This window comes from Arachis duranensis, chromosome 2, assembly GCF_000817695.3.
Source record: "Arachis duranensis cultivar V14167 chromosome 2, aradu.V14167.gnm2.J7QH, whole genome shotgun sequence".
Lineage (NCBI taxonomy): Eukaryota > Viridiplantae > Streptophyta > Magnoliopsida > Fabales > Fabaceae > Arachis > Arachis duranensis.
The window spans coordinates 92764384-92784928 of NC_029773.3; the positions used below are offsets into that span (position 1 = coordinate 92764384).

At 26.7% G+C, this 20545-nt stretch overlaps 2 protein-coding genes and 1 non-coding gene across 4 annotated transcripts; 1 reads left to right on the forward strand and 2 right to left on the reverse strand.

The window, feature by feature from the left end:
- Positions 1-3959: 3959 nt before the first annotated feature.
- LOC107476225 (delta(14)-sterol reductase) lies at positions 3960-8132 on the reverse strand. 2 transcript variants are annotated; one of them, XM_016095997.3, is made up of 13 exons: positions 7943-8132; positions 7715-7832; positions 7083-7153; positions 6930-6986; positions 6393-6484; positions 6175-6222; positions 5856-5976; positions 5701-5747; positions 5438-5519; positions 5276-5352; positions 5055-5174; positions 4331-4405; positions 3960-4237 (listed from the first exon to the last, which is right to left on the reverse strand). In XM_016095997.3, the coding sequence occupies exons 1-13, from the start codon at positions 7988-7990 to the stop codon at positions 4084-4086; spliced, it is 1110 nt and encodes a 369-aa protein (XP_015951483.1). In that variant the 5' UTR covers positions 7991-8132; the 3' UTR covers positions 3960-4083. The 2 variants fall into 2 exon arrangements, with proteins under 2 accessions (XP_015951483.1, XP_015951484.1); XM_016095998.3 differs by having other exon boundaries at positions 6920-6986.
- Positions 8133-8992: 860 nt separating this feature from the next.
- TRNAL-UAA (transfer RNA leucine (anticodon UAA)) lies at positions 8993-9075 on the forward strand. Its single transcript has one exon. It is a non-coding gene; the product is annotated as a tRNA-Leu (tRNA).
- A 244-nt stretch (positions 9076-9319) lies between these two features.
- Positions 9320-16354, reverse strand: LOC107476380 (glucomannan 4-beta-mannosyltransferase 9). Its single transcript, XM_016096176.3, has 9 exons — positions 16130-16354; positions 15424-15522; positions 14785-15037; positions 13423-13533; positions 12150-12286; positions 11507-11620; positions 11036-11235; positions 10077-10277; positions 9320-9485 (listed from the first exon to the last, which is right to left on the reverse strand). Exons 1-9 carry the CDS (start codon positions 16352-16354, stop codon positions 9320-9322), a joined length of 1506 nt encoding a protein of 501 aa, XP_015951662.3.
- Between the last annotated feature and the right edge of the window lie 4191 nt (positions 16355-20545).

A 20545-nucleotide genomic window follows, 5' to 3' on the forward strand; every position in this document is an offset into this window, starting at 1 on the left:
TTAAGTCAGGCAAAATTTAGACACCAATTCATAAGCACCATAGAATTAGCCAATAAATAAATAAAGATACTCGCGTTTGGCTAGTTTTGCCAGCTAGGTGTTGAGCATTCGTTGCATCACATCATATATAGTATGCACATTTTTTATTTGCTAAATAATATCTAATAGTTGTAATTTTTTAATTAAAATGTGTTTTTAAATATATATTAAGTTTAACCAATAACTTTTTAAAAAAATACATAATTTAAATTTTGAAAAAAATTAAAAGACCATCAGAATTTATTATTTTTAGTTATTAATTTTTAAAAGTATAAAATAAAATATGTTATTGAATTACTAGAAGAAAAAAATTAAATTAATGATTAAGTGATTATCAAAAGTATAATGACAATGTTAGGGGAACAAAACAAACCGTCAAAATTTATCTTATTTAATATTCATTTTAATTATTATCAAAATTAATAAATATTAAATAAAATAAGTTATGACTATTTTATTTAATTTTTTTTAGTTATCAAATATTTGTGTAAATTCTGATTACTTTTTAGAATTTTTTTAACTAAATCCTATTTTTAAAATACGTTCTTAAAATATAAATTAGCTGAATTTTTATTTTTTATTTTTTATTTTTTTGGAAGTAAAATATTTATTATTTATTTTCCAAGTTTTTCTATTTCGGGGTTGATTGGGTTAAATCAGGTTGGGTCGCCGGGCTTAAAAAAAAAAAAACTCAACTTAATAATTAAAAAAAAATCAAATCAAATTTGATCGACCCAATATTTAAGCACTGGCAAAAAAAAAAAACAATATTTAAGCGATATATATAAATTTGGATATAATATCATGAAAAGGAATATTATATATATAATAAAATAATCAAAACCGTTAGAAAAAAATTGATAAATATTATATATATACTACATTAGCGCTTTTTTTAGATTATTTTTTATATAACACAATAAATAAAAAATATAAATTTGATTAAAGAATTCGTAGAGAGTATAAAAAAAATATTAAAAGACTAAAATTCAACCGGCATTACCCAAATTCTATTTATGTGTAGGTATATATAAATCAAAATAAATTCAATATAAAAATAGCATTACATAATATAAAATAAATTAATTAGTTGTATGCAAATATATGTTATCAAATCCGAACTGAATCAGTAGGTTTTGATTATGAATATTATTTCTTTTAAATATATTACATAAACCAGATTAAACTATATCAACAAATTTAAAAAAAATTACTAATAACTATTATAAAAATCTTATTATTATCCGTCCAGTTTTGATAATTATTATAAAATTTTTATAATTGATTTTTTTCTCAATTCATAATTTTTTTGTTAGACAAGCTTGTCTTTCATTATTTTTCTAGGCTAATCCAAATGAAACCAAAGTTGCATTATATTCAAGCCATCTTGCTAAGAAGAGACCCTTTAGTTGGTTCAAAATCAAAACATGTAGAGAATATACCAAATAATAATAATAATATAAGGAAAAAACAAAAGAGACCAATTTGCTAAAATATCCATCTCACTAAATCATCAAATAAAACAAGAGTTTTATTAGTAAACTCCTCCATATATAAAGAGTTCCACCAATAATTTTTATTATGTTTAAATTTAAGATAAATATAAAAATTAATAAATAGATTTAGAATTTAAAAAATTAAATAATAATATTTTTGAGAAGAAATATTATTATTATTTTTTAAAATTTCAATCTTTTGTATTTTTATTTTTTTTAAGATAATTGAGATTTTAGTTATAGTCTCTGACTACCAAATATAATATAAAATCTCAATATCTCAATTTTAATCTTTAAAAATAAATATTATCTAAGGACACATGATAAGATTATTATTATTAGAAATGTTTAAATATGATAAAGTATGTTTTTTATCCGTATAATGTTTGTGCTTTTTTCAAAAATATTCCTTAGGTTTAATTCATTCAATTTTATTTTTAATATTTTTTATTAATTTAATTTTATTTTTAATATTTTCGATTTGTTTTAAAATTATCTCTTAATGTTTTTAATTTTTTTTAATATTTTAGATGGAGTTAACGTTCATGGATAATTTTGATGTAAATTAAAAATGTTAGGGATGAAATTAAATACAATTAAACATTAGAGATATTTAAAAAAAACTATAAATATTAGGAATACAAAATATGCTTTATCCTTTTAGATATTTTATATTTTTAATAAAAAATATTATTTATAACCTTAGTGCAAGTTAGTTAAACTTTTATATTTTTAAGGATTTTGTTATCTGTTCTCCAAGAACACATATTAAGATTACAAATTGAAAATTTTTTTATTGAAAATATAAAAAAATAAATTTTCAATATATTTGTTTTGTGTTTATTGAAAAAATTAACCTTCTACTATTAGTAATATTATCATGTGCCTTAAAATACATATTTGTTAAAGAGAAATGCTAGAAAATTATGAGAATTTATTGTTAGCTAGTCTATCACTTAGCCATTAATTCAATTTCTTTAGTCTAATTATCCAACAATATACTTTATCTTATATTTTTAAATATTAATAGTTAACTGATGACTAAAAATAATAAATTACGATAATCTTCTATCATTTCTCTTAGCTAAATTCTATTTTTAAAATATGCTCATAAACTAAATCTTTATTTTATATATATATATTTGTCTTTTATGGTATTTCCAATCCGATAGGACAAGGACTAATCCGCTGCAATATTGAGCTCTATTTAAGAGTTTATTATTGGCTAATAAATTGCTGCATACAGAAAATGAAATTTAAACTCCAATATTTATTTAAACAGAATAGCAAATTAATCACCAGATCAACCAAACTTAATTAAACCTTTATTATTTATTGCCCAAGTTTTCGTTTTTGGAATTGGGGTTCATTGGGTTAAATCAGGTTGGGTCGCCGAGCTAAAAAAAAAAGCCTCAACTAAATCGCAGCAGAGAGGCCTAACATAGATGGCATATTTGTATGCCTCTTTAAGCTGCATCTGGATTTAAGTCCCAGCTAAAACTGGATGTAGTTTAAGAATCTAGAGTGTGTGTGAGTGAATGAAGGGGGTGTGAATAGTATATAATGACAAAAAAAAAAAACTAAACTAAATCAAATTTGATCAATCTAATATTACTAAAAAAAAGAATATAATATCATGAAAAAGAATAATATATATAATAAAATAATCAAAACTGTTAGAAAACAAAATTTGATAAATACTATATACTACATTAGCGTTTTTTTTTAGATCATTTTGTATATAACACAATAAATTAAAAAAATATAACCTGATTAAAGATTTCGTAAAGAGTGTAAAAAAAAAAATTAACAAAAGACTAAAATTCAACTAGCGTTACCCAAATCCTCTTTATGTGTAGGTATATATAAATCAAAATAAATTATTTAAATATAAAAATAGCATTACATAATATAAAAAATTAATTAGTTGTATGCAAATATATGTTATCAAATCCTAAATGGATCAGCTGGTTTTGATGATCATGTAAGAACCTAACTCGCTATGAATATTATTTCTTTTAAGAATCTTACTAATAATTATTATGGAAATCTTATTATTATCGGTTCAGCCTTGATAACTATTATGAAAATTTTATAATTGATTTTTTTTCCAATTTATATTTTTTTTTTGTTAGACAAGCTTGTCTTTCATTTTTTAGGCTAATCCAAATGAAACCAAAGTTGCATTATATTCAAGATATCTTGCTAAGAAGATACCCTTTAGTTGGTTCAAGTATACCGAGAACACCAGTATTTCAATTGTTTTAACCGTTGATCTAAATTATAAAAAATATATATAATATATATTAATTAAAATCAACGGTTAAAAAAATTAGAACACTAGTATTCTTGATACACTTGAAATTTTTCCAATAATATAAGGAAAAAACAAAAGAGACCAATTTGCTAAAATATCCATCTCACTTTCATCAAATAAAACAAGAGTTTTATTAATAAACTCCTCCATAAAAAGTTTAATCAATAGTTTCTATTCTACAAAATACAAAAGCCAATACAATGAAGCCTTCTTTTTCATCTTCTTTTCTTTCTAATACACATATGGCAATATTCTCCATGGAACAAGTTTTTCATACTCACTCCAAATCTCTTTATACTTCTCTGCACAACGAGATTCATCCCTTCTCTCTCTCCATATCAACAAAATAAGAAGATATATTGGATAGAAGTATGGAACTGGTGAACTGCAAAAATGAGTAGATTATGCTAAAAAGTTTTGACATATTTTCTTTGTTAAAAAAATGAAATAATTAAAGAAAATGAGTTAATGAGATCACCTTATCCCACAAGGTAAGCTAAAGGAGAGTGCAAGAAGCAAGTCACCTAAGTAATTACAGTGTCTTGCAATACCCCTTCAACAACAACAACAACGACGACAATGACGACAATTTGTGTTAATAGCTTCCATGAGAAAGTGAATCAAGTGTATGTACATTGTTCTAACATGTTACTACTAAAAAAAGAGAAGAATTCAAAAGTGATAAAGTAAGGATCAATCACAGTTAATTTGTAACTTTTATTACATGTGAGCTCCACTATTTTGATTTAAGTGTGACTCTCACTTTCTCGCTTTAGAGGAACTTGATCTATGTTACTACCTCCGTTCTCTTTTATCTGTCACTGTTACTTTTCGGTATACATTGATTTAAAGGATGTACCAAAAGATGGACAGAAAAATCAAAAGAGTATTGTATAATGTGTAATGCATAAAGCCTAAGCAAGCATGACCTAAATTCATTGACTTTCTAAATAAACATACATGGGGATTAAACAGTTTTATTGGTAATATATTATACTATTATCTATCTCGATTTTCATTTTTCTTTTTCTAGATAGCGCTTAATCGATAATCACACATTGTGTGTAAGGTTAAAGATGGAAAGAAAGCAGATGCATATCTACTCCAAGCAATCTTCATTTTGTTTTTAGTTTTTACCCCTTAAATCCAGAAGACCGAAAGAAAAAAAAGAAACAGAGAATAGATATCAAATGAAATCTTACCAATAACCAGAAGCAAGTAACTTTCCACCAATGACTTTTGGAGGCTTACCCCAAATAGGAGCCTTTGAATTCTTTTTGAATACATGTTTTTGTTTGTTTGCTCCTCGAAATACCATGTATCTGCAAAGTTTGATCAATAATTTTATGTTATGAATTTATGTATCTTCAAGAGTGTATGTGGTGCATTGTAGAATTCGCGGTTGGATATTACAGACGCGTACCCAATCAGGAAGACAAGGCAATTAGCTATAATGGCTGCCGGTGTTAACTCCACCTCGTTCGCCAAGAGCCACCAGCCCTGACAGCAATCGTAGCATGTCAATACATGTTATGCGTGATGGCGCAAATAAATCGCAAGTTGGAAGCTAAGTTATAGCAATTACCTGTATGCTAAAAGTAAAAGGAATCCACACTAAATCTCCAAAGACCAACATGAAGCCCAATCTCTCTGCAATTATGTCCCAGCTAAAAACAATAATTCAAAGATAAGATCATAAAAGGCAATTATATCCAACATGAATGACAGTATAGATATCACAATCATGAATTCATAACTTAGTGAAAATATTGCAAGGAAAACATGTTTTCTTTTTTTTAGAGATTGAGATGAACAATATTTTACGTGGATTAGACGCAACGCACTTACGTTGATGTCATGTACTCTTCATGCACAAAGTAGTCCAAGATGTATAACTGGAATAAGTGTGAAGGAAATCACTCATTAAACACCCAAACTAGTGCTTTTAAAAGAAAAAAAAAAAAAGAAATTCAAGAAACTAGAGTATGCAAGATTGAGATTACTGCACAGAATAGCTGGAATAGAATCATTGACTTGCTCAAAGTACCATCTTGAATGCTCTTTGCAAGAACGGATAAATTGATAAGCAGCCACCCCATCATTCCAGCTCTAACAAAGAAAAATCTGCGATTTGACAATTCCATTATATATGCAGGAATATCTATAGTATTCAGAATAATCACGAAAAATCTGCAATTTGATAATTTTGGCAGCGTTGCAAGCTAGGAAAGCTTTTTCCCCATCATAACTCGCAATTATATAAACCTATGCAATCATATTAAATGAGAACAAGCAAGGAATGACATTGGGTGGATAACATACTTGAGGTCGATACCCATAAACTGAGGATTCAGTTGAATTCCAAACCACCTATTAAAGTAAAACAGAAAACACAAAAAACAAGATTAACCATAGAAATCCAGTTTCTCCAATTATCAAGGAAGTAAAATCAACCATGTTCACACTTCATACTAATTAGAAAGCACAAACTTTAAACAGAAGCCATAACGATTAAAGTGATTTTAACATTTAGGACATACCAATCATGTATCAGGTTTCCAGTGATATGAGGCTTTAGTGATGAACCTTTACTTCGTGACTTGCAACCCGCGAAATAAAGTGCCAGGGTCACCTGATATGAGATTATAAAAAATGTTACAACAAAAAGGGGTATTATCAAGCAGTGCAGAGTAACAATAAAAACAAACAAGGTATCAAATTTGGCTTTTGAAATATCTCAACAAATGTGTATTGGTATGCATAGCCAGCCTTATACCGATAAGATTTGATTTCCATCGTTGTTATTAAGTTCAAGAATGTGTTATTTGTTCATATTTCAATTCTAGCATATTCATATATTGAATTGAACACTACTCCATTAACACAAGTGTTAGTACCTAAATTCTTCAATGTTGACTAAATGAGCTAGGCAACAACATTGGAGAATGTAAACTAATGAAGAACTTTGATTACAACACCAGAATCAAAGACGGTCAAACAGATATGACTATGAAAAGAACCATTGAATGCCATTACTTTGAAGTTCTAAATAAGATTCTACCCTTACAAGTACATACAAGAAAACTGAAGATAAATGTTGTGGAGAGCAGCTCAAGTCCTCTCTCAGATATAGCCTGCAAATGTTGCCACAAGTCATTCTGTGCCACTCTAATTCTAGCATATGATTCATAACGTTATGCAAAATGTAAAATATCCATATGAACACATACGGTAGGAGATACAAAACCCATCTTGGCACTAATCCCAAGAAGTGCAACCAACAGAAGAAGCGAGACCAGACCTGAGAAAATGTGAACATGAAGTTAATCTAGACTCGAATTCTTGTGAATCTTATATGAACCAACTTGCCAAATATCCTTAAAATTATAAATATACCGCAACAATGACTAAGCCTTATCTCACTAGGTATGATAAGTAACATAAATAAGAAATCAACATAATCTTTGTTATAAATCATGTATACATTCAAATTATTAAAATCTAACCATTATAACAATTTTCACAAATCACATATGATTTTTCTTTTCCTAAGATTCCCTCTATTAATAGGCAGGCCATTGAACAAACATATTGTCAGATACAACATTGAGGACTGATCATAAAGTGAAAAACTAAACTTATGCCACTCTAAAATGAAACAAATTACGTAGACACAGCATATACATTTTCATTTCTTTCTAAGAATTCCACTTCTCCTAGCTCTATCCTTTGGAAAAATATGTTGCCATTATAGCAATGATTTGAGGATTATCATAAACTAGAGAAACTATATCAGATTAAAATCACACTAAAATGAACCACATTTTTGTAAGCACAGTACACTAGAATGTTAGAAACGAACCATTGCAACGATAATGAAGGCGAGTTCCATCAGCAAGAACAACCCCAGGAACAATTTTTCCCGGCACAATGGATCCAGCAATGGCCAAGTAAGCAAAGAATCCCAGAAGCAAATAAGCCTGACCCACATTCCAAAATAGTGAAAAGATTAAAACTTCGCATATTACATTTGAAGAATCAACTAATTCATGAAAAGGGGTATAGTGAGTGAATGAATAGAGTTACTAACTGAGTTCCATGATGGAATGAGAGCTTGAAGAAGAAAACCCAGATCCATGAACACGTGTGAGCCTTGTATCTGAATGGAGTGAGTAGAAAAGATTGTGACTTTGGTGTCGGGGAAGATTGTGACTTCAAATCTTCGATTATTGCTGATGAGCGCTGAATGCTGATGCAGCTATTGTGCTGTACTGTGTTGTTACTTGTTAATTTTTTTGTGTGTTTTTATCATGATTTTGGATATTCTATTTTTGTGTTTTTTTTTTATGTCATTGTTCATAAGATCTCTTATTCACATTCTTTTATGAAATTTGGGCCATCATGAATGGGCCAATTTAGTTATTTATAGGCCCATTAAAATAAATGATTCAACAATTAGAGGAGGTATCACCATGTCCAAAAACAGAAAAAAAAAATAGACAGTTGAATAGATAATAAAATTATGGGTAATGATATAGTGAAAAGTGAAATTTTGATTTACTTTTTAATGAAAATTTTGATTTTTCACCTAATTTTACTCTTCACCACAAATTTTTCTAAAATTATAAGCGGTACCATTTTTTCCTAAAATTAGTGGTCAATAAATTCTAAACTCTTTTCAATTATGTAGTGTAATATACTTAGATTTAAATATGAAATTGCTGTAGCTTAAGTTCTCTTTCTTTCTTTCTTTATTTTATTTCATCAAAAGAAAATATAGAATTCATGTATAAGTTAAGATCATACATAAATTAAAATTTACTTACTCTATAACACATTAATGATATAGACTATTTGGTCTTTCGTTTTATGATAAATTAATTACTTATTATTATCTTACATAACTAAAATTTAGAACATATTAAGATTACCAATAACGAATTTTCTACTAATGTTAACATGTTTGCTAAATCCTTAATATTAAGTATCTACTATTTCACTCACTTAATCATGACAAAATTTCTTTTCATAATAATTAAAATTTTAAATACATAAAGCCAATTCTTGAAATTCAACCGATGGTTCATTACTTCATTCTTTATGATTAGTTTTAACTATAATCCAAACATTAACATGTGAAGCAAGTTTGCCCGAGTGGTTAAGGGGGAAGACTTAAGATCTTCTGCACATAAGTGCGCGTGGGTTCGAACCCCACAGCTTGCAAATTTTGTTTACTTTTTCTATGAATGCATTATGCATAATTTAAGGTGAAAACTCAAGTGTTGAATTAATCTCATTCACTCAAATTTCCATAATAATAATTGAGAAAAATGACGATCCTTTATTTTATAATACTAAATACTTCTAGTAACTATGCTATAAAAAAGTTACATTACAATATAAAGATATATTGAAATCATAGAAACCATAATTGCTTAATGAAGGAAGTGCCAAGTACACAGTCCTTTTAATAAGAGCTGGGTATGAAAGTGCCAACATATCCAAATGCCATAATGAAGAAAGCAAATGCTTGAATGTGAAGGAATATGAAGAAGCGTTTTGTCCCAAGCAAGAGATCAAAGCAGCCACATAAGAATAAGTACAATCCAACAAGAAGTTCCAACATGTGGATCCTATGATATCATTGGAAAGTAGTTTAATTGGTTTATTGCACAAATATAGATTAGAAATGTAAATGTAAATGTAAACATATACAACAAAATATTTTCGGTGGAGTAAAATTAGAATATAATTTTGATAAATCATTTTTTACAAAAAGAATGAATGATCATTTGTATCCATAAAATATAAAAATACTGACATATGTATCTATACTAGATTGAAACTAAATTTGTATCCATGCAAGATGTCTTTTATGTGACAAAAGTACCCTATGTGGCACTCCAACCCTCTAAAGACAGGGTACTTTTGTCACACGGAAGGCATCTTGTATGGGTACAAATTTAGTTTCGATCCAGTGTAGATACATATGTCAGCGTTTTCATCTTTTATACGTACAAATGGTCATTTATTCTTTACAAAAAATATTAGAGTTTAATTTTGTAAAGCGTTTTATACAGTCGTATAATCATATCTGATCCGTTCTTTTAGATAACCATTTACACGGTCAATATAAAAGGTAGTTATTTTTACTGATATAACATGACGTAATTAAATGTACGTTTAAAACTATTTTATTTCCAGTATATATATTTATATTATACCTGTTTCTTATCCTGATGAATCCAGGCTTGTTGTGTGGTTTATTGTTGTCAATTTTACCTTTGAGTGGATCTCCAAGTTTTTGAGTGACAATCCATTCATTGACTCGACTACCCTCTATTAAGCCAATTATTGTTGCCTTTGTTCTATGAAGAGACATTGTATTCTCAAACACAATCCAGAAAACTAGTAAGTGGAGTGACCTGAAAAATAAGCATACACTCATATACTTTATTTTTGTAACATTTTTCAAATAATATATATAATATTGAGTTAAACATTATTTAAATTCTTATGGTAATATATAATTAGATATTTATATAATTTTATTTATCTTATACTATTTTTGTTATCTTTAGAGTTCATCAAGAATCGGATTTTAGATTTTTCAAACATAGAGCTATAAAATCATGTTATGAAACCACTCATTTCAAGAGTTTAAAGCTTTAAACTAACGAAAAAATACAACATAAATGATTATATCTATAACAATTCTATTGATAGTATATAACGAACCATTAATCATGAAATGCAAATATAATCGTTTATAAATTCAAAAAAAGGAAGAAGTAAAAAACAACTTATTAAGAAACAACAGATAAAATGAAATTATATATTGAGTTAAACTAAATGGTTAATTACTTTTTTAAAAATAATATTTTTTATCTTAAATTTTAAATTTTAAATTCTAACCCTAAACTTTAAACTCTCCAAAATTGAGAATTTAAAAATATGATTTTATAATAAATAAAAAATGAACTAATATTAACTTATTAACAATTAATTTCGTCCTGTACTTATTCTTGTATATTATGGTGAAAATTCAGGTACATTTAACTTCATGTGAAATTGATAGTTGAGATTCGTTAAATGATTTGACAAGTTTAATTAAATTATCATTTAATGACTCTCAACTATCAACTTCACATAAAGTTATCTGCACCTGTGTATATTATATTACCTTGGACTTGCAAGTACATTTAGAATTGTGATTATGAAAGGAAGATATAGAGAACCCCATTTTGGCACAACAATCTGAGGAACCAAAACTGTTGATGGCAACACAATGCAATAAAACACAAATGTGTTGAAATGAGCCACAACCTTCCGAACAAAGAAGAAGCTATAAATCACATGTATCTTCTTCCATAAACACACTTTCTGCAATCAATTAATAAATATATAATTTAGATATCAATAACAATTAATAACAACTAATATAAGTTTAATTTTGATACACTGACAGTATAAAGCATTTTATATAGTCGTTCAATTATATTCGTTATATAATTGGATATATATGTAAAACTACTTTATACTGAAAGTGTATTAAAATTAAATTTCAACTAATATGTAGTATATGTTTTAGTTTGTTTGGTATTGTTTGTTTAATTAATTATTAATAAGTGTGAAAATATATATAATCTCTTACCTTGTTTGTAATAATCTCTACGAACATTTTTCTGAAAAGATTGGCTGGTCCACAACACCATCGGTGTTGTTGGTAGCGGTAAGCCTTTAAAGTGCTTGGCAATTCATTTTTAACCTATAATCAAATAAATTATGAGTTCATATAAAAAACAAATTCATACTATTATCACAAAATTATTTATTCTAGAAATTTAAAGTGTTAGGTCAGTTAAAAAATTAGGGTTTCTTTTGAATTTGAATTATGATGATGCATATAACTGATATAAGTCTTTTTTTTAGTTTGTCTTGTATTTTTTTTGTTAGAAATAACACGAATGAATTTTAAATTTTTAGCTATAGAAATTCTGATATTACAAAAGTATTTAAATTGATAAAAAAGAGACAGGTAAACAATTATATATCTAACTATTAAAGTAGAAAATCAAACCTGATATGTGATTTTATTTAAATGCGTTTATAACTATACTCTTAAAAAAAATCTTCTAATTTTTTTATCAAAACATAATTAATTTAATTGGTGTCCCTTGTTTAAAAATGATTATTAATTGTAATTTAATGATCAAAATTTTAGCAATCAATTAAAAAAATTAATTATTTTGATAATTTCTTGTAGCGTTGATAATATATAAAATTGTTTTAAGAACCTGTAAATTATGTAGATATAAAAATTTCCATCCTTGGAGAGTGGCTCGAATAGCAAGGTCCATATCTTCCACCGTGGTCCTATCCTTCCATCCACCAGCCTCATTGATGGCTGAAATTCTCCATACACCAGCAGTTCCTAAATTAAATGTAAATTTCTCAAACTAAGTAACAACCATTCATGTCCATATGATCAGGAAAAGGTAAAAATTCAAGGATTAATTAATAAATATGCATTTGAATTGTTGACAAAAATGTATTTGAATTTTGTTATCGACAAACATATCCTCAAATTATTTTAAAACATAATAAAGATGTCCAACACTAAATATGTGTTCTCAAAAAATATTTTAGACATTGAATTTTTATACGATTTTTTGCAAGTATAATAAAAAAAAAGATATTTTTATCTTTAAAATTTAGTAATTTTTCGTTAAGTATATACTTTTTTTTGAATCTTTTGTCAACAACCAATAATATTTTTAAAAAATAAAATAAAAATATAGAGATCAAATTTTTATCCTATTTTTTGTTTGTATTTTTTAAACAGTTATCTAAACATTCTTATAAAATTTTGGATCAAATGCATAAATAATTTGTCAAATATAAAAATCATTTGCCACTTATAAAAAAATAATTTTTTTAGAATATTTTTGTCATATTTTAAAATTATTTTAGAATATTTTTGTTGATAATAAAATTCAAGTATATTTTTGTTAACAACAAAATTGTTCGAGTATATTTTTTATAATTTTTCAAAAATTTAATTTTATTCCTAAAATTTTAAAATCAATAATTTAATAATCCTTACAAATATTAATAACATAGTCAATTTTAAATAAATATATAATAAACAAATCATTATATTCTTTCGAATTTCAATATTTTAAAATATAATTTAAAAAGACTTATGAAATAATAACTCTTGCCCTTATTACATCCATAGACAAGCATATCAATACAAAAGAGGCGAAAAATAGTAGTAATTTTTAAAATTTTTGCGACAGTTTAAAATTGTTGCAAAACACAATACCAACCGTTTAAAAAATTGTCATTCTTTAATTTAAACCATGGAAATTAGTATTTACACCGATTATTAATAATCGCTGATATAACTATCGCAATTCAGATCATTGGTTTTGTTTTTTAATGAGTCCAATTTTTTTTTTCTTCTTTTATTTTCAATAAAAAATTGTAAAAGTAAATACGAATCATGATGAATAACTGGAATTGCTTCCATAATTATATTGCACATAACATTTGGCATCACATTACCATTGAAGCCAAAAAAGGAATACATGGAAGACCCTACTTCTTGTTCCACAATGAAGTGGTAATTCAGTGATATCTCTTGCATCCTAGTCATCAAACATTCATCGGCATTCACTTAGGAAAAAAAAAAGTAAGCATGTTAATTATTAAATCAACAAACTTGATGCAAATATGCAATGAAAAAGAATAAAGTATTATTACGTGCCATCATATAATTATAACTTATCATGATTTATGAATGATTTTGTAGAAGAGATTGCTTCACTCAGTTACACGCATTATATACTAATATATATGATGTATTATTATTATTGAAGCAAGTAGAAACTTTTAATGAATGGCATAATTATTGAAAATATATGTCTTTTTGTGTTAGTAGATGCACGAGTGTGTGCATGATATATGTCATATATAGTAGAAAAAATAAAATAAAATTTAACTAATTACTTGGATAATAGTTATATAAAATCACGGTAAATATTAATGCGCTTCGAATAAAATAGAAATTGGAGTGCAATATTTTTCAGAAAATAATCTATTATTAGACGTAACAAATAAATTAGTAAATTTTAAATTTGTAGTCTAACATAAAACAAAACTTATATTTGAAGGTTTTTTGAGAATAATAGTTATCCTCAAATCTCTAATTATTATTATTTTTCTTTTGCTTAAGTTGTGGTCCAATTGCACTACCTAAACACCGTTCCTTCTATAAATGAATCACTATTTACTAGCTAGTATTGATAATAGTAATACCTAAAATAAAAAACTTATTTTTACATCATGTTTTGATTACCTTCAATTTATTTTCAATCAATTGATGATGATGACTTGTAATGACAGAATAAATAATGTAAAAATTGTAAATAATAATTATTAATTATTTTCTGTGTTGCCATTGAACACTCATCTTTATACGTGGCTAGACTAGAATAAGACAATTCAGATTTAATTCATGATGAAAAATTAAGTTTACTATAACTTTATTAAAAGATGCAATCCATTATATATTGTCATCAACTCTTGTTTTGAGATATAAGCTTAAATATAAAGTATTATATTTGTATAAAAAAATAATTATAGATACCGTTACTATTAAAAAAATAATTCCAAGACCTAATTAATTACTCACATAGATATTTTCCTTTTATTTTGAGATAATATATTAGTATAAAATTAAAAATTAATTGTTTATTTCCATATCTAAAAGTATAAACTCTAGAAAAAAAATCTAAAACATAAAATAACCAACAACTTTTTACAAAAAAGCTAGGTATATCAAGGTTAAATAATAATAAATACAAAGAATTTAAAAATCCACTAAAAAAAGAAAGAAAAAGAATGAGATTAAAAATTAGGGTTTACCAAATTTCCACCTTGCTTGTACTAAAGCCAATTGAGAATTGTTGACTAAGAATGGAATAGTGCGCCAAAGAAAATCAGGTTGAGGTTGAAAATCAGCATCAAAGATAGCAACATAATCACATTGTTTTGCATAACTTAGTTTCATTCCATCTCTTAAGGCCCCAGCTTTGTATCCATTTCTATTGCCTCTATATTCATACTTTATGTTAATTCCTTTCTTTTCCCATTTTGCACATTCAACTTCTACCAACTCCTGCAATTAATTCATTGATCAAATAATCATTAACCATATGTTCATGAAAAAAAAAAAAGAAAAAATAAACATTACAATAAATTTGACAGATAGCGACGGAAATTTTGCAACAGTTTACTGAAACTGCGGCAAAAAGAAATGTATGTAATAATAACATAAATAATAATGGGTGCATAGTGTCATGTATATGTCACCTCCATTAAAATGTGTTTAAACCTATATAGGAAAAGAAGAAGCATATGATGATATAGTTTAATTTTATTTTGGGTACACTATTATTAAAGCTAAGGATAATATGCACAATGTTAAATATTAAAAAACTAACTATATATTAATTAAAAAATATAAGATACAAATATGTGTATATATATATATGCATCACTTACTTTGATTGTTGGGTCAGTTGAATCATCAAGAACTTGTATGATGATCCTATCTGAAGGCCAAGAAAGTCCACAAGCTGAACCAATTGATAATTGATAAACCTGCATTTTGGAAGCAAATCTCAATCTTAGCTCCAATAATATGTATAAAAAATAAATACCACTATTTAGCATATCTTTAATAATTAGGTTTATAATAGTAACTAGAAGTTATATAAAAATGCATTCCACTATCTATAAATATATGTTTTAGGAATATGTAATTAAGCATTTTGTTTTGAAGAGAGACATTCAAAAGTAGTGTTCCTTAATAATGGTTGAAGAAAAATAATATATTAATTCTCTTAATAATATTTTATTCTACTCTTTTATTTATTACTTTCATTTAATTATATATTGATTTACAAATAAAAAAGAATTACCAATTAACTATGGTACACTAGATCTATTGAAAAAAAAATGTATAGATTAAGTGACAAGAACAAATAATAATAATAATAAAATGTATTTTTTTTGTTTAATCAACTTAGATTGGTCGAGTGATTGCTTAGTTGTGCATGGAGCAATCTATTGGTCAGTAACAGACTTTTAAATGAAATTCAGATTCACGATAGATTAATCTTTATCCTATCAGATTGAGAGATACCGTGGACAACTAACAAATAATAATAAAAAAAAGTAACAAAATATTAATGAAGATAAAACTAACCTCCCTTTCATTATACATTGGTATTTGAACAAGAATCATAGGGTAAGTGGAGTTTCCAAATTCAATGTCATCTTTAATAGGCACCCATTTGTAACGCTTCTCTGGTTTTCTACCAAAGAGCTTCACAAAGCAAATGGCAACTCCTAAATACATTCTCTCAACAAACATCATAAGTGACATGCCCAAACACACCAACACTATCAAATTCAGCAATGCCACCACCATTGTCGCCGCCGCCGCCACCACCGGCCCTTTCATTTTACTATAAAATTATTGAATAAGAAATAACTTTAGGGTGAAATAATATATTTATTAGTGTTCAATTTACATAATATTATATGTTACTTTAAAATTTTAGCACATTTATACTTCAATGCAAATATATAATTTGCAAGTCATAGGTTAGTTATTAGTTCAAATGAACTAATTAAAAGGAAAGTTTGAAGCATAACTTGAGAGACTAAAAAAATTGTTTGAAAATGTAAGTCAAATAATGTGATTTTATCAAACATATGTAAAATGAAGAAGGATTTATAAAATAATGAAATTTACATACATCTTTTTTACTTCAAGCTACAAACTCAAATTAAAATATAGAGTTTTGCACACACACAAACAGAAAATTGAAGTAAATAAATAAATAAATAATTAAAATGAGTAAGAGATGAGAAATGTGAACCTTTTTGAAAGAAATTAAAAGCGTTTATATATAGCTAGAGAATGTTCTTCATCTGGTTTATGTGATTGGTGCTATGATCTTTCTATTGGTGTTGGCGTTTATATAGTGTGTGTGTTTTGTCCTCACTATATGTACCTAGAAATTAAACCCATGCTTCTAGTTGCATCCATTATTATTAATATAATGTATGTGTCAATCTCAAAATTGTTTTTATATAGGTATTAGAGACACAATGATAAGCTTGTGTTCTACTATCAATTTAAATTTTTGATATTAACAATTTTATGATATAGTATCAATATTAGAGGTTTATATTTAAAAAATTTAAAATAATAAAATTCGATTCTTAATAGACTTTAAAAGTGAAAAAATAGTATAAGATAAATAAAAAAAATTTATAAAAAAATTAAACAAATTTAAAAGATATTCTTATTTAACAAGACTGTTAGAGATATAATTATTAATATTATCTTTTTATTAACTTAAATTTTTTAAATAAATGATTTTATGATAATAGAAAATAAAAAATTAATACTTAATTAATTATGAGTTGATTGAGATAAACTTTTGTATATATAAAGAGTTGTATACTTTAAAAAGAAAAAGAAAAGAGAAATATAATAATTGCGGCGTTTAACTTAAATATTTTTATTTATATTAAAGGATATATAGTTTAATGTTTATGCAAAGTTATTTAATTTATACGGCCCATACATATATTAAATTCTAATCACATAAAGAAGTATGTTATGTGGAATGGAGATGAGTGTTCAATAATATAAAAACAAAAGGAGAATTTTATTTTAAAAGCAAAGTAAAATAATTTTATCGTTTCCTCAATAATATTAAAAAAAATTATTTTCTATATATATTTTAATTAAACGTCCACAGTTTTTATCTTGAACTTATTGAACATCTCCTTTTTGGGGGGTAGAAATGAAATACGAAGTGCGATTATTAAAATGGAATGGTGGAGAATGAAAATGATAAGCATATATGGTATATATTATTCTTTTCTCTATTAATAATGAAAATATGCAGTTGATTTTTTTTTTGTTAAAGTAATATGGTTCTGCACTTCTGCATATTAACGAGGGAAAATGATGTTTAAGACTAATGCTAAATGACTAATAAAATTAATATTTGGTTAATATTTTAAATTTTAAATTCTAATAGTATAAAAATAAGGTGTTAATAAAATATTGGTTAATATTAATAAAATATTAATTCTTTAATATTTTTCGTTGTTTAATTACATTGTACTTATTTTAAGATTAAAATATAATAAAAATGCATGTGTTTAATAATTATATTTTTATCATATAAAAAATTATGCCTTTCGTGTAATAATTGAAAAACTATTTAGCAACATGATTTATTATTGTGAAATAAAAAGTATATGGAAAAAAATTGGGAAATAATAAATATGAATATGTAATTGGTACATTATGTAATGATGAATAATAAACTATAATTAATCAAAGGAGGGAGATCCGAGGAACAATCTTATCAATAGTCACAACACAAATCTTTCTAAATCTTCACCTAATAATTTTACCCTACTCAAGTAATAGTGTAATACATAAAAGGAATCCCAGTGTAAGCACGTTAATCCTAATTATTAATTATAACACTGCTTTTTCAAATAGTGAATATATATATATAAACTTCACTTACACATCATTATTACTATTTATTATTAGCATATTTATCCAATTAGTAGTTTTCACATGGTAAGATATCATTGATTAAATTAATTAGCCTCTAGTTTACTACCAAGGAAATTAAAATTATTTTGCCAAATATATATAATCCTGGTTGAATAACTTCAATTATTATGTCGTTGTTATTATACAATTAATTAGTTTATTTTCCCCCTTTTCCCACTTTTTGTGTTTGTAAAATTGTGGTGAATTTTATATCACCTTGTGTAATTGTTATATCTCCAATAATCAATTAGTAACAAAATATCATAATTATTTGAAAACTCTTGTGCTGCCAACAGTTTATAAAAATTAATCTTATTATTCATTCACCTCTCAAATCTATGATGAATTTGTTCTAGGGATGTCAATGGGGCAGGGCGGGGGCGGGGGATGCTTCCCTATTCCCCGTCCCCGCCCCCAGAATTAATCCCCGTCCCCGCCCCATTCCCCGTTATGGGGGGATAATTGTCCCCATCCCCGTTCCCCGCATTCCCCGCGTTCCCCGCGGGGTCCCATTCCCCATCTCCTTGTGTTTAACATTCATATGAAAATTATAATAAAAAATATCAAAAAAACAAAAAAACAAACTAAAAAATATTATTACAAACACACAAACATATCTTATCTAAGATTATAAATCCAGAAATACAACATAGCAAATCATAGTCCATAAAATAAAATCTTAAAATGCAACTTTCATTATAAAGAAAGCAATAAAACAAAGTCTTTAACATCAAAGATTTTTTCATTGTCGGCATAAAACTTCCAACAAACATCTCCATGTTCTCTGTTAAAACAATAGAGATAAATATGTTAACATACAGTGACGAGAATGGAAGCAAACACGCAGACGCAGAAGTGGAGAGGAGAAGGACGCCGTGCCTGAGGAGAGAGAACGACGCGGTGAAGCTGCTAGGGTGACGGTGCAAGAGTGGCCGGTGGCTAGCTGTGAGGGTTTTGAAGTTTGAACAAAGTGGAGAGTGAGTGAGTGACTGGAGTCTGGAGAGTTGGGATTTGGATGGGAATAGAGAGTTAGAGAGGGCACAGCAACAAAGGTGAAAAGGGAATATAGGATTAAGGTTTTTTAATGGGTGAAATTACTAAAATACCCCCTATGTTAGAAATAAAGTAAGAGTATTTAAGTAAGTTTAACAATTCGGGGAATTATCGGGGATGGGGCAGGGATCCCCGCTCGGGTCCCCGCGCCTGTCTCGGGGGAATTTTGCTCCCCATCCCCATCCCCACAGGGAAAATTTCCCACCATCGGAGTCCTATTTGGGGTGGTCCCCGCGGGGATCCCCGCCTGCTGAAAATTTTTGACACCCCTAATCTGTTCATTATTATTTATTAATAAAAGAATTCCATAATAATAACTGGTATTAATACAAAGAATTATCATGACAAACGCACAAGTTTGGTTTGGGTACCACCAACAATCGTTCCTTGAAATTACCCTAAACATTATTATTACCATTTTAGTTATTATTATTTTTTTCTTCTCTTGTGTATTAACAGCTAATCAAATAGTTGGCATTTGTTTTTTCTCGAAAAAAAAAAGAAAAGACAAAAGTACAAAACACGTGCATGCTTATTATTTCGGTTCAATTATCTAATTAAAAGTTTAAACTTTTTAAATTAAAAAAAAAAGCCAAACAAGTGTCACTACATAATTACTGTTTGGATGAAGTTCAATATTTTAACTTTTTATTTTTCAAAAGTGCAGAGATTCATGGGAGATTCCCATTTCTTTACTCTATAGACAATTATTTCTTTTAAATGGAATCATTCATCTTAATATAATAATAATCAATGGCACAATATAATAACGGTATGTTATGTATATATTCATTATTTATGTTTCAATATAATTTTTTTAATCTTGAGTTTTGATGAAATAAAGAAAATTGCATGATCCTCCGTGTATAGTTATGATATAGGAAGATTTTTAAGCGTATCTGAAACATTAATATTTCAGTAATTTTAGTTATTAATTTTAATTATAATATATATATAATATTAATTAAAATTAAT